Here is a 15501-nt window from a genome sequence, read left to right on the forward strand (position 1 = left end):
TTCTGGACAGAACATCATCAATTCTCACCTGAAAACTGCGATTTGTCAAAAAGTTTTGGATAAACCTAGGTAAATGTCCACCGATGTTGTTTTGTAAAGTTTTTAATACAGCATACCTTCATGCAGTATTGAATGCTTTTTCAATGTCAAAAAAGACAGCTACAGTAATTTGTTTTTGTTCAAAGCCTCTACGTATATGGTCTTCCAAGTCAGAGAGAAAATCTAATGCAGATCTGTTACATTGTGACCTGAACTGAGTGGGAGTCAGAATTTTATTTTCTCGAATGTGCCAATGAGAGTCAAGCATTCACCATTTTCTCTACTTTGCATAAGCAGCTTGTTAAAGAAATTGTTCTGTAATTATTTACATTACTGGGATCCTTTCCAGGTTTGGGGATAGGAATTATTATAGCTTTATGCCATCCATCAGGAAATAAATTTCGAAGTTGTAAATGATTATAAAACTGTCATGACTATGCCAAAGGTGCTAAGTGGCAGATCATCTCAAAACATATTGTCACCTCCAGGAGCAGATTTATTGCTGTTCGAGAGAGCATATTTCAATTTTTCCATATTATATTTTCTATTATAATATATATCTTCTATTGTTTCAAAATTTGTTATTAGTTCTATATTATTTTTCTTTGTGAGGAAGTGTTCATTTAAATTTTCTATCACTACTTACATTTGCTAAGTTATCTCCTGTTATATTACTTATTTCTTTTGGATGAAGTATTTACTTCCCATCTTTTAATATGGCATGTCTAGGTGGTTTAACATGGGTACCACTCATTTTCGTGAATTTTTCCCATATTTTTTGTATGGGAGTATTATTAGAGAGATCTAATACACATTTCCTCCATGAAATGATTCTTCCTTGAATTACTTCCTTTTTAAATTTTGCAGATATTTTGTTGTATAGAGGTTTTAATGTATCAATTTCTAGTAATAATACCGTCATTTTTTGTAAAGTTCCTTCTAATACTGGTAATGTTTTATTTATTTTACTGAACTTTCCATTCTAATTATCTAATCGTCTTCCTATTGTTTTATATTTATTAAAATTCTGTTAGCTTATCAGACCACCATGGAACTTTGTGTTTTGTTGGATGGGGTTTAGAGTTTGGTATTGCTTTATCAGCAGCATTTTTAATGAAATCAACAAGAAATTTATTAGTTTCATTATGGTCTTTTAAATACTGAACTGGTGGGGTATTTCTAGTGTGCATTCCATATTGTTCCCAATCTGCTTTATAAATGCTATTGTGAGGGACATGTTTTACAGGATTATTTTGTAATAAGGAAATTAATACTGTGAAATAACCACTGGTGTGCAAGTCATCAACTGTATTTCAATCTAATCTGTCAACTATACTTGTTGTACATACAGTTAAGTCTACTGACGAAAATGTTCCATGTGCTTTTGAAAAATATGTGCTAATTTCAACGTCATTTATACATAACATGTCGTCTGAATCCATGAACTCTTCTATTTTACTCCCTGTTCTATTTGAGTTTGTTCAATTACAGTCCCATATCTGGTTGTGAGCATTAAAATCGCCAACTATTAATATAGGTTCCTTGGTACTGTTAAGTAAATCTTTAAGTTTATCAATGTCGTAATTTTTATTATGTTGGTTGTATCAATTATAAATTATGTAATTAACGTTTTTATTCGTATTTTAATACTTGATATTTGCAAGTCTGTAAACTTTACTGATGGGTATTCTCTCATAACATACTTTGTTATGTATATACACAGCAGTACCTAAATTTTCTTCTTCCTCTCTAGATGTAGATACTAAGGTATATTTACCTACTGTTGAACTGTTTTGTTGACATGTTGTAAACATATCATTTGTTCATATTCCCTTAGTAATCGTTGTATTTCTCTCAAATGTAATCTGGTCTGTAGACCATTTACGTTCCATTGTATAATGTAATTACTGAAAATATTATTTTAATGCGTTCAAGTATTATTTTCTTTTTGTGGATCAGCAATTTGAATTTTTTCTAAAATTTTATTTACGACATTTATTTGTTTTTCTTTATAAGACATTAGGTGTCTAATTCACATACAGACCTTTTCGTGAATGTCTAAACTAGTAATTTCTTTATTTCTATATCTTACAAAATTTCGTATAGTGTTTGTTAAACTGTCTTTTGTTATGCTTTTGTTTTTGTTGCACAGTTCAATGAAACATTTATTACATCAACATGTGTTTTCATGTGTCGTTTTTTCGTTTACTCCTTCTCCCATTACATAATCATTCTTGTCAATGGTTTGTTCCTCTACTATTTATCTGATGTTCTGGGTATGTGTTTCCATTGGTTTTATTATTACTTTAGGAGAAAAAGGTATACTATATTTTTTGGTTTATGTTCTTTCTTCGGGTTTCCCGCCTTGAGTTTATTTGATGTAACTCTAATAATAGTCGGTTTTTTGGTCTTGGGTGGAGTTCTCTCTACAGGCCTTTTTTTTTTTTAGCTTCTAATTCATCATAAATTTCTTCTAATATTTCTGTGGTACTTGTATTATCTTCTTGTTTCCATTTCTCTTTATATCTGAAATGAATTTGAACAAATGTCTGTATACGTTTCTTGGTTCTTTGCTTTATTAGTTTCCTCTTGCAAAGTAGTTATTTTTCCTGGAGATTCATCTATCAGGGTTCTGTTACTTTTATCTATCTCCATTTTTATTTCATTCCTCTAACTTTTAATTTTAATTTGGCCTCTTTTATAGGCATTCCTGTTCTCTCCTGAAGTAATTTTAATTCTGTATTGTATATATAATACATACACTCCTTAGATCTTGCATGGTGATTTTGTCCACAGTTTTGGTTCACCACACCTCCCCTGTGGTATATTTGTCAGATCCACAAAACGCACATATAGATGTATTACGACAATTTTTCCTTGTATGTCCATACATACTACAGTTCTGGCACTGTAGTGGTTTTGGAACATACGGTCTCAGTTCTCTGCTTTGGCGCATAATTTTAATTTTTAAGAGAAATTCATAACTTTTAAATTTTATCTTTGCTATTCTCAGTGTTTTTCCATTACTCCGTCTACTAGCTATGTTGTATATTTCGCAATTTTGCACATTGTTGTAGCTTTTTTTAAGGGAATCCAGCAATATATTCTTTTCTGCTGGTTCTTCATCATTATCAGGGAGTACTATGGTACCCTGTACACTGATCATGTTGTCATGTTTTTTTATATGTACCTTTATATTATCAACAGTTTTCATAGTTAAGTAATTTTCCGATTGATTTTTTGTTGTGGTTTCTATCAACCGCATCTGGTCTTTTATTTGTCTGAATGGCTTTTCAGTAGTTGAATATCGATTCAACGCGAAGTTTTCTTTTTTCAATTCTGATATCTTCTTCCCCGTTTCTAATGTCAGGAATCTTGACCAACTTCCACTTCCAAAGAGGGAGTCGAAGTAAGTCAAGGTTGGGTCAAGATATTTTTTTTTTTGTACTAGAGCATTGGGTTCCAGTGTAATTACACTAAGATTTTTTTTACATTTTTCTAAACAGTTGTCAGAAGAGGTTCCAGCAGTCGTCAAATGCGTCTAGTTCGTACCATCAAAAGGCTCAGGGTACCTGAATCTTTTATTGTTACCTATCATAAAGATTGGAGAGGGAAAAAAAATTAACCTGAAAACCTTAAAAAGATATCATCAGCTTTTCATGGAGTTTATTCTTCCACCAATGGCACAAGTGAGAACCGACTCCCAAATGTCCGCGTTCCTACCCTACCCTACCCTGCAGGGGATGGCACAACATGATTAGAGTGGCACAAGTGTAAGCCAAACCCGTTTGCTAGGACTGAGAGTATTACAAGAATACAATCATCCCCACCCTAATTATGTTATGGGGCAAACTGATAGAATGCCAGGAGTCCTATCCCTAGAACCAGACCCCCCTGGAATCCGTGGTCCAGCCCTAAAGAATAGTTCCGCCTTTGAGATATCAAGCTTATAGCTCTCAGATCCAAACATTATTGGGCAGTTGATGGTCCTACCACAGCTCCCATTATTTAGCTTCGGATATAAACCCAACCCCAGCTATGATATCTTTTCCTATTTATCAGGTACAATAAATTTTACAAAAAGTGGAAAATTCCACAAAATTAGTCCAAAGGAATACATAATAATATATGAGACTCTTGGACTCAAACCCTGGAACAAATTCCTGGTGTTCAAGAGCCCCCTCACCACGTCAAGTTGGTCCCACATCGAGGGGGAGCAGCCCTTTATTGACGACACCAGATCAAGGTAGACTGGTCTATGGTCTATATCCTCATAATGGCCTTTTGCCATGACCTTGCAGGCTTGACTTCTGGTTGTCTTCTTCCTGACGTCTGCTGTGTACCTCTTCAGCTCGTCCTGGGAAGTCTTGATAGCATGCAAGGTTGACTGGGCAATGCCATATTCCTCCATTAATGTGACCTAGAACAACCTGCCTCCATTCTCCCAATGATTTCTAGTTTCCGTTGAAGGGTCAGCACCCTTCTCACTCTCTTAGGACGAGATGGGGCCATACAAAAAATTACAAGCACCACACACAACACAAGCAGGACTTCCAATTCTGCAGGCACTGCAATGAAAGCCACATGCTTGGGTTATATCATTGCATTAGCAATGCACTCACGAACAGTTCAAAACAAGTGACTGATCACGTACTACTATACAAAGAGGGAAAACGGTCTATGTTACCGAGTGCATTGAAACTTTCCGAATTAGTGTAAGATATGTTTATGATGCATACTGTATGCCTATCGCCCATTAAAAATAAAATTATCATAATGACGCATACATTCCTGCCAATAACGAGAAAAGCTTAAAAAAATGTGTGGTGGTCCAAACCTCACACCTTCTACCACACACTGTTAAACTGATGACATTCATATCAGCCAATAAAGAGTGACGTTGCAGGACGTGTTAAGTGACGCCGTGCTTATAAGCCAAGAACAATCTCCCTACATACCTCTTTCACTCTGTGTATGTCATAGCGCAGTAACCATTGCCTTTATTTTTTGCTTTGCTTGATTTACTGTACAGTATTTCATTACAAGTTTAGATGACTCTAAGTATGATTATCACACATATCATAACAATACACAAGAGAATATTTTATCACTGTTGATGTTTCATCTCTAATCAAAAATACTTAAAATGCAAATTTGTAAATGTTGGCAACACAATGCGATTTATAACTTGTCTCGATGCCATCAGCCAAAGCGAATTTGTGTGCGTGAGTGCTGTATATGCACACTCTAGGGATATCAAATGCATTTATCTCTGTTGGGTAGAAGTTTGATTCCTTTTTCATCTTTTATGTAGTGAAAATAAAAATAAGAATAGTGTAGCGTAAGATAAAAATAAATAAGGAAAGGAGTGACTGTGTTATAGGCTTTAACATAATGCGAAGCCTCAGTTGTTGTTCTCTCTCTTTCTCTTTCTATACCAAATCTCTCCTTATTTTTGCTTTATGCTTGGTGTATTTCAATACAGTTTACAGCACAGTACTGTACATGTCCTTTAATAAAATTTGGAATAAGCATAAACGTAAAAAAAAAAAAAAAAAAAAAGCTTTATCGAAGCCAAATGCCTGCCTACCCCTCTCCACCCATCCTACACTGCATTCTCCCCCACCCCCTCTCCCAGCCAGGGAAATTCCTTCCCTGCTCTACCCACCTTCCAAAACAACACTTTCTGTGTTGTGAGAACATGTAAACAGCCTTACTACTGCTACCCTCCCATGGCACCCAGCCATCTGACGCCCACCTTGGAAACTTTCCCAGTCCTACCACATCCCCAGACCCTTTCTGTCTCTATATTACAAGGATTTAAAAAGACTTTCTCTTGGGAATCCACATCAAATTACGTTTCAACTAACAGAGTTGACTGATCGTGAGTGTCACAGAAGAGGAAAAGAGAGAAGAAATTTAATTTAATACTGATTGTATAGTGTGGATGTTGAATGAAACTAACAAAGCTCTCTCACTGAACTGTATATTGTGCAACCTCACCAGGATTCAGATATTTCCCGATGTAAAAAAGTACTGTTTAAACTGGAGAGTATACACTATTTGAAGAAATCAATGACTTTTGGTCATTTTACAAAATAGTAATCTAAATATTAAATCATTTTTTATTTATTAACATTTTCTTCTCACAAGGAAGTGATATTCAGCCATGGAACTGCTAATCAAATGCCCTGGCCATAGAGGCATGTAGTAGCAGTGTTGTAAACATGGAATGAATGGCGGTATAACTTAATTCAACTGCACAATTTATATGAATCTTGTATCATTATACAATTGTGATTCTGTAATATGAAATACTTTCCAGCTGTACCACACCACCAATTCTACAAAAATTTCTTGTCCTCTTCCAACGTATGGAGATATCTGTCAAAAAGAATCTGATATTAACAATGACTTAAGCTTCACTGAATGATCTCTTAAGTTTGTGTCACTCAACCTACCTACAAACTGTTATGCAAAACGGCAAGGCTTAAAATTAACGATTTAAAATTGATACAGAAAACCCTCAGCAAGAACTCAGAGGGTTTTCAGAAGTTTCTAGACCAATATAATTAAGATTACTTAAAAACTAATAATATTCACCATTCTTCTATATGAGGTATCGACTTTTCTCCTAACCTTTAACCCATACATGTAATTTTTGAATTTCAGCAAGGTCCAACTCACAAAACCAGTTTACTACTCTATCCTAAACACAAAAGGTGCACATGGCTACATATGCTACTTGGTGGCTGTAACTTTGTTCCCAATGTGCATGACAATTTATTAAATTGTTTTACTACTGTAATCAATGGACAGTTAGCCTACAAATACAAATTTCCTCATACAAAATGTGTATACCATGATTCTCAATGAAAACTGTCTAACAGCCATTCCTATCATGTTTTTTTAGAGTGATGCCTAAATTACTTTGCTAGCTGCGCTAGATATTTCAACTACTTTTCTGATAACAACATGTATCCCTCACATTACAATTCATCCTTTAGCACATCACTTTAAGTGCATCCAAAGCTTATGCTGCTAACTGAAAAGACTGAACTAGAAACAATAGTGAGCGTGACAGCCTATATTATCAAGAAATATTTTCGGATAAATTATCAGTGGTATCAAAAATGGCGTGTCAAGAATTAAAATGTCTTAAGCCAAGAGTATTGCAGAATTCTTTTGTATAAGTAAGAGGGGATAAAAATTTAAGCAACCAGGACTGATACCAACTGTTGAAAAAATAAAGCTCTTGATTCTTAGCCCTACTCTGATGTCTTCCAATACTCTGAGGCAAAGTAAAGTCCCTGCATAGTTTTATGAGTCATCATCGTTATCAACGTTTTTGCTTTAGATTTTCTCTAAGCAGGTTCTCTCACTGTCTTTTCTATAGCCTGCCTCCAGTTCCTTCCGAAGCTACTATTTTTCTGATGAACTGGTCCTCACCTTTCCTCAACAAATATTCGAACCTTCTCAATCTTTGATATTTACGACCGCGTTTACAATAAAATCTTGCAGATATATTTTCATGCATAAATTACTCAAAACAATGGGTTAATTTTGATAAATTTTGGGAGAAAACAATGTTGGAATTCAATTCTGAATGAGAGAAAACAGCAAAATACCAACTCCTATTTACACTCCAGTGAGACTCAGTAAGTCTATCCGTAAAAAATTACGATGCCAACAGCTAATAACTAATACTGGATTTCTAACTTCATCATAATAATTTTATAAGTCATGAAATTCTAATACTGGACTTCTAACTTCATCATAATAATCTTATAAGTCATGAAATTCCTTATTATGATTTACAACTTACACATGAAAGTGCAATATACTATAGCTCAAAGCAATGGCGATAGCAGAAGTGAGTTATTGAAGAATAAGAGTAAACAGTCACACAAAATTGAGGAAAAGTATAGAGATAAAGAACAAAAATAAAGAACAAGCAATGGAGTGGCATGTTACTCAAGACTGTGGCGCTTAATGCAAGCACTGTCCATATGACACTGTCCATATGGCACTGTCCCTAAGGATGATCGCACACTAGTAGAACAAACGCAGAGCACACATGCACTATAGTGTTTAGTAATGGAAGGTGTAAGGGTATATAAATTCACATGCGGCTAAGTATAAAAAATTAAGTGCCTTAAACAAAAGCGCATTCCTGCTTTACATTTAAAAAAGGAACAGGGAAATGGATATAACTTAATCTACATGCAGAAAAGCTTTCTGGATATATAAAAAGATGGAAGTGCCATTACACATTTATATGCATAAGAGTTCTGGAACTTGAAAATCCATGAAAATAGGGCTATTTTTAATTGGTGCTCGAAGTGCTTTCAAATTTTCCACTTTTCAACTTACTATATTGTCACCAGAATTAAAACAACCAAGGCATGGTTTGTAAGACATCTTTTGTGCCAAAAAGTAATTTCTAAGTGCTATTGTGCATAGAAGTTTTAATGTAGGCTTACACTGCAAGGCTTCATAGTCATTTACCTTATGGTTGCTCCCCAATACACAGCATTAAAAAGGAAAAAGATGACAGGGATTAAAATCCTGCTTCTGATAAGCAAGGAAATATTAACTTTGGGAGACATCACTTTTCCATAGGCAAATTGCCCATAAGCATCAAGTGGAGGCTCATTCTTGTCATCCCAGCAATTGGTTTTCATCTTAGTCCCACGTGCATGGTCCTGTGGCTCCTGGACATTTACCCGGGTAACATCTGACTGAGTTTTACCTGAAGGGATGCCTCGGGATTGTTTTTCTTTCATCCCAAATATGCTTCTCTGGAAGATAAATATTTTCCTCATAAATCCAGCAATAACTTACAACTGATGCTATTATGGGAGTGCACAATTAAACGTTATATTAAGAGAGATTTTACTTTTACCCTTCCATTATCCTAACAGAATATAAAAATATGTCAATAAAATAAGGTTTCTACATCACTATCACTACTTTACTCAAGTTGCTGTGCTCCTAAAAAAGGATATCTTCTCAATAAAGCTTAGCTATAACAATAAAATCCGAGTGGATATTGTTTGTCCTCCCCCAGGTGACAGCAGGGGACTTTTTTTTATGACACAGCCACCCACCCCTGCAAACTGGTTTGTCAGCCCCGGGTGGGAGCAGGGTAGAAAGGGGGAACGGGAGGGTAAAAGAGACATCCACCCTCCTCCTACAAGCCTGTTTGTCAGCACATAGGATTCAACTAATTATGCAATGAATACAGCAGAAATTTGTAACAGAGTGCTAAGTTTTACACTGGAAGCTATTGAATTTATAGTTCCACCTTGGGTCTTGGAGTCTCTGGTATTCACTAGTTTCTGGGGTTCTAAACTGCTTGAGAACTATATTTTTTGGGTCGTTAGTTACATGCAGTTTAGTTTATGAGCCTAGGCTCCAGTCAGAGATTGCAGACTCGTCAAGGATTTTTAAACAAAGTTTTGCATTACATCGTTGATGCTATCGAGCATCCAATTAAACCTCTTTAGGAAGATCTCTTGACATTTATTATTCATTAATAACAATTATTATTCATTAATAAAAAATTTTTAGGAAACTTCCGAACTATTTTCCCCATTAGCTAGCTGTCTATGGAAATAATGTACCATTTAAAATTCTGAATTTACTTAGCTAGAAACCTCTAGCAAAAACGTCAAAAGAAAAATAAGGGACCGCCAGCTGATCATCTGGGATATCAACTGCATCCTTTTGTACTGTATATACTTTATTTACCAAAGTACAATTTATAATTCAAATCCCAGTTTCTCTAACCCTCCCTCCTATCCTTGAATTTATGTGTTCGCCAAATACTGTTTATCAAGACAGAACACCCCTATGTAATATTACGAACCCATTCATTTTCAGGCAGCAGGCAAAATCAACTTGTTGTACAGAAAAGTAAATGCACCACTAAATTACAGTAAATCTGGAATTATTCAAGGAATGTCTGGCTATCATTTTAAGGAATTTTTATCTCTTACAAGATTCCCACTCCATGGCGAGGTCTGTTATTTATAAAAAATTCATAATTATAAGCAGTGACTTCTTTAGAGAATTTTTTCCCCACAATCAAAGGGAAACGTAATACCCTCTGTATGGGATACATATCTCACTTTAACATTATTTAACTGTGGCACCAATCTCGAAAGACAAAATTCAAAATTTGGTAGGATTATCTTAGAGTAATCTGTGGCTATCTTTTCTTAGTTGCATTGGTCAGCATGACCGCATCGGGAGTAAAGTAAAATTGGTTCATCTGAGCGCCAGAAAGCCAAATTTAGTATTCTTCAATAATTATGTTCAGCTCATTAAACGAATGTTCACCATTATAGTTACCAAAGATCTAGGGCAATTTCTTTCACTCTTTTATCTAGGAGTTTGTCTTAGTTTTCACCCTTGGCAAAAGTCTTCTATATGTACTTCTTTTTCATTTTTGTCTCGCTTTAGTCATCTGGAAGGTTCAGTTTAGATTGCAAGTTTAGAAGTCAAAGACTGTTATAAATGTAAAGAGCTCTTATATCATGCGCCTTCTGAACTGACTTATTGTCATAAACCTGTTTACGAGAACATGCACAATTTTTTCAATCACCATTCTTGAATGATGACCTTGATGTAAAAATTCCTGACTAAAAAAATCAGTAAACCCAGAAATAAAAGCAAAAACAATACTAACGGGAGGGGGGGGGGGAATGGAGTACTACATGTCCTAAACTTATCACACTGGAATAATAAAATAACAGATAAGATAAGAGGACAATATCCTTACCCGAAATTGGATGTAAACTTCCAGCAACACCTAACAACCCTAGTTTGACCAAGGTATGGCTGAAATTATGTTACCTAAACAAAACTCCCCCAGAGAACTAAGAACTAAAAGACTAACCCTAGTGTGTACCGAGTTTTAAAATTTAGCACATATTTAAATGGCTACCATATAAAGAACCACGTTTGTATGAGTGACTGGTACTGGCAGAAGTGGTAAAGGCAGAAATTTTATGTACAAAGGTATCTTGGCCTTTAAATGCAGTCCATATTCCTGGCTACCTATTAAATGAACACCCAGCATCATCTGACCCAGAGTCAGTGCCCCGTAGGCCATAACTTTAAACTTTTAACTTTTTTATGAGTGATTCAGGTGGGCTTCATTCATTAGTACCAGTATAAAATTTTTAAGGTATACCACGGCCCTCAGCCAACTGAGTGCATTCAAATGCACTGACCATGCTGGCCATTTTTAACAAATACCTCGTCTACTGTGTAAGCCACACCAACCAATGCTCAGTTCATTGTAGTACTCCTGAAAGTTTATCATAATCTCTGTTTTCCCTTACAGTTAGCAGTTTTGGTAACATACATGAAATGCTGTTTCCTGTGGTAACATCTAGCCTATTCATCTAACCACAGCTGTAGATGTACACTATCATGTAAGGCACTTTAAGCCTCAAAGCAAGAGCCATAACTGTTCAAGCAAAATCACGGAACTTCTGTTATATTAATCAGCTTATGTGTGCATTTCATGTTTTCCATTTCCATTGTAACAGTCACTGTACCTCCAGCCTAGTCTAACTTCTTCCTGACTAGATTTATAATTGATAAATTAAAAAAGTAATGAACCTTTATAGTATTGTTAATTTCATACACTACTGACCTTTTACTAGCTTCAGTGGAATAATCATCATTATATTGTTTGGTGCCAGCACCTATCCTTATAATGGCTCCTCCCATTTTTCCTATCCGAGATGAGTGGCCTCAGGAAACGCTATTTATAGTTCCATGTTTTAAATGCCTCCATGCTCTCGGCAGTAATGCAACTGTTCTATGACTTTGGCGGATACTACATTCCCTCCTCTTATATTTGTATCACATTACCGAAATGTGTCCTAAATTAGTTCTTAGGAGTTTTGGTTAAGATTTCAAGTTAATATTTAACCACTTACCATCCAACCCATTCAAATCCCCTACCCATACCCATGATATTTATACAAACAAATTTTGTCAATTCAGTTTGTTTCACTATAAACCCATGACACTTATAAGAGCCCTTTTTTGTGGCCTGCAAATACCCCATTTACTGCAATTTTTTGCAGAGGCAGTAGTCCCATGCATTCACACTAGGATTCCATGTCCACAGCAGGCAACTGCCTTTTTTTTTTTATATGTATGCAGTACTGTCAACAGCTCAACAGGTACTAATACTAATTAAAATCATTGAATCATCTTATTCTTCTCTGTATAGTGATGACACAGGCATAGATCCAAAGAGCCCCAGCTATTCTAAAGGAGTGTGCAACTTCTCCAATGTCTCTGTCTTTCCCAGAGTGTTCAAGCGCCAGAAATCCATACATATTCACTTCAACACAGGACAGGCAGTCATACTGACCGAGACTGTTCCTGGATTAGTAGTAAAGACAAGAGACAGGCTAAGAAACACTCAAGCCAGCACAGGACAGACCCACAGTAGAAACATGATGGTCACTGCATCATTAGAAGTTTCAGGATTGGCAAACTGACTGTGGCACCATGAGACCATGACTGCACAGATGTTAGGAAACATCCTTCAGCACTGAGATCACTTGGTACCATGAAGGTAGGCACGATTTCCAGTGATTTTCAGTACAGTGGGAACAGGAGTTATGACAAACAGCATGCTATCAGGCAGCACTGTAAGCTGACCATGGATTCATGCCAGGAAGGCCCATACAGATTAGGCAGGACACAGATGAATAAGGGCCTTAGACCACTACATCCCAGCATCGTAATTTAAGGGCATCTTAAACATATGTTCTTCTCTATGACTGCCTTTCACCTTATCTTTCTTTTATATTCGTTGGGTGTATTATACCCTTCCCTATGGGAAAACTAGTTTTCAAAGCATTGCATGTATCAAGAACAAATTTATGGAACAAAGCTCTCAAAACATAAAAATCCAGTACAAAACCTTTCATGATCTTGTTGGCATAATCTATCAAGTGATAATCAAGCATGATAAAAAATATTGACATGTTGTCAGTTGTTACACTGCTCGACTGTCTTGTCATACCATATAATGCCTTTTTTTTTTTTTTACAAAATACTTTTCCCTTTATGGGTAGTTTATTTACATAAAGACATATATATATATACATACAGTAAGCTCTTGATTATCCGGATTAATAGAGGCAAGACCCTTTCGGATAAGGGAGAAATCCGGATAAACACGGGTGAAAAACTCCACTGGTGAAAAATGGCAACTCCACACCCCTACCCCCACCACCTTGTCAATACCACATAAGCATATACACTCAGTATGCTTATAAACAACAACCATCACACTTTCAAGTGAAAACTTTATGCACAAGGCAATTATCTACCTTTTACTCCCATATGTTCAACAAAATACAATGTATAAATACACTTTGAAAAAAAAAAAAAAAAACCCTTGCTTTTGCTCTCTCATAAATGACAATTTCGTAGGTAGGTAGCCTATCTGAATTTATCTACAAACTACCACGGTTTTATTACCATTAATGTATTTTTACAGCAACTTCTTTATCAGTTGTCACTGTACTGTATTGCCATACACAAGATATAAAATGTGTATGTATGAACTATTGGCCTAGGCTGGGTGTTACATTTACGGTATCCATTTGTATAAGCCAAATAGTCTATTACAGCTGCATTTAAGAACAAGGTAATGGTAATGAAACTGATATTTTACTTACTAAATCCATTTATGCTATATTATTATCATGTTATTATATCATCATTTTTTATTTATATATATAATCACTTCAGTTTACTGTAAGTCAGATAGCTAATTGGATTGCCATATCCCTAATACATGGGTTTGGACAGCAAGTTTACTTCTTTAATATAAGTTGAAATGAATGATTTTTTTAGTTTGGCAGTCATATTGGTCCTCCATCTTAGTTTTTATATATATGTAGTCACTGTAATATACTGTGATTTAAATAAATTTACTGGATTCGTAGATTCCCAAAACAGGGGTTTGGACAGTAAATTTACTTGTGTAAAATGGGTTAAAATACGTAATTATTTTTGTTTTGTTTGACAGCCATATTGATCTTCCATATTAAATTGTGTATATATGTAATTAAACTTTCCTCAATACTCTGTAATTCAGATATACTCCTTAGATTCCCAGATCACCAAAACAGGTGTTTAGACACTAAATTTACTTGTATAAAATAAATTAGAATGAATAATGGAGATTTTCATAGTATGGTGGCCATACTATGAAAATCTTGGATTTTGTGAGTGTATAATCACTTCAGTATTATGTAGATATGCTAATTGGGCTTCCAGATCCCAAAAATAAGGTGTTAGGCACCAGCATTACTTGTCTATTTTGAATAATAGGGTAACAGGCATTTTAAGGATTCAGGGGCTATTATAGACGCCATCTTGGAAATCAGACCTTTTGCATGGTCAGATTGTGGCAGACTTTTGATATGTTATTAAGCACACCTGATACTAAAACAAACAGTTGAGATACCTTTTGTAGCAATTTTTGGGGGTAAGGTGCTTTTTTTTCATAAATGCAGCCGACTAATACAAGCACAGTCTACTACAGTATGATCTCAGTAAATGAAATTTGCTGCACATACATAGTATAATCTACCGAAAATGAAATTCGCTCAGTAAGTAAAGCCTACTTGTATTTTCTTTACTTAACAAGATGGAATTACAGAAAAAAGGGCTTAGCCTAATGTTTACTGAAAATGCAAGTCGCATGATACACGAGATATAGGATGGAGTCATGTTTTGGGGACGAAATTTTAAGGGTTGCATGATACATGAGATCAGATGATACGCCAGTATATACAGGATATTCAATTTTTCTCACAATTTGAACAATTTTTTTATTCACATTCTTCCTTTAGCCTGAATTACGCCCAGTATTGCATCTTTCACATTGCACTGTAGATTAGGCTCTTTTAATATGCTATTTTCATGAGCATTATTCAAGAGGTTATCATTAATCGTCTGTTTTATTGTGATCATTGATTTCTCATTTTGTCTTATCATAGAAACTGTATATGTGTGTGTGTATGAGTGTATATATGAGTGTGTAAAACACAGTGTTTACATCTTTTGTACACAAGGCATTTCTCAATGATGATGTGTCCAAAGCAAATTCATTTCAAGAACACTATTAAAAAGTAGTTAATCAATCCAGAGGAGGCTTGGGTACCTCTCTCATGGATTCTACTACAAAATTAAGTAAGATGTAACTGGTTAGAATTGCCTTCTAGCCTTTGTTTTATTGAAATTAATGATTTTTCATTTCGTCTCACAATATCAGGGAAGCTTTACTTGTAAGCCTGTGTATATTTGGCATTTCATCTATGTTGATGTCACCGGTTTAGCTCTTTCTTCTTTAGTCCGACTCTAATATGATTATCACACATATAACAGTGCACAAGAGAACATTTTATCACT

General features: G+C 35.3%; 1 protein-coding gene across 1 annotated transcript in view; it reads right to left on the minus strand.

The window, feature by feature from the left end:
• Window positions 1-6007: 6007 nt before the first annotated feature.
• LOC136850587 (uncharacterized) overlaps window positions 6008-15501 on the minus strand; it is an 85528-nt gene continuing 76034 nt past the window's right edge. Inside the window, 1 exon segment of the mRNA XM_067124234.1 lies at window positions 6008-6423. Within this exon segment, the coding sequence (XP_066980335.1) occupies window positions 6307-6423 (117 nt within the window). The 3' untranslated portion in view covers window positions 6008-6306.

The sequence above is a fragment of the Macrobrachium rosenbergii genome, chromosome 3 (genome assembly GCF_040412425.1).
Source record: "Macrobrachium rosenbergii isolate ZJJX-2024 chromosome 3, ASM4041242v1, whole genome shotgun sequence".
Taxonomy (NCBI): domain Eukaryota; kingdom Metazoa; phylum Arthropoda; class Malacostraca; order Decapoda; family Palaemonidae; genus Macrobrachium; species Macrobrachium rosenbergii.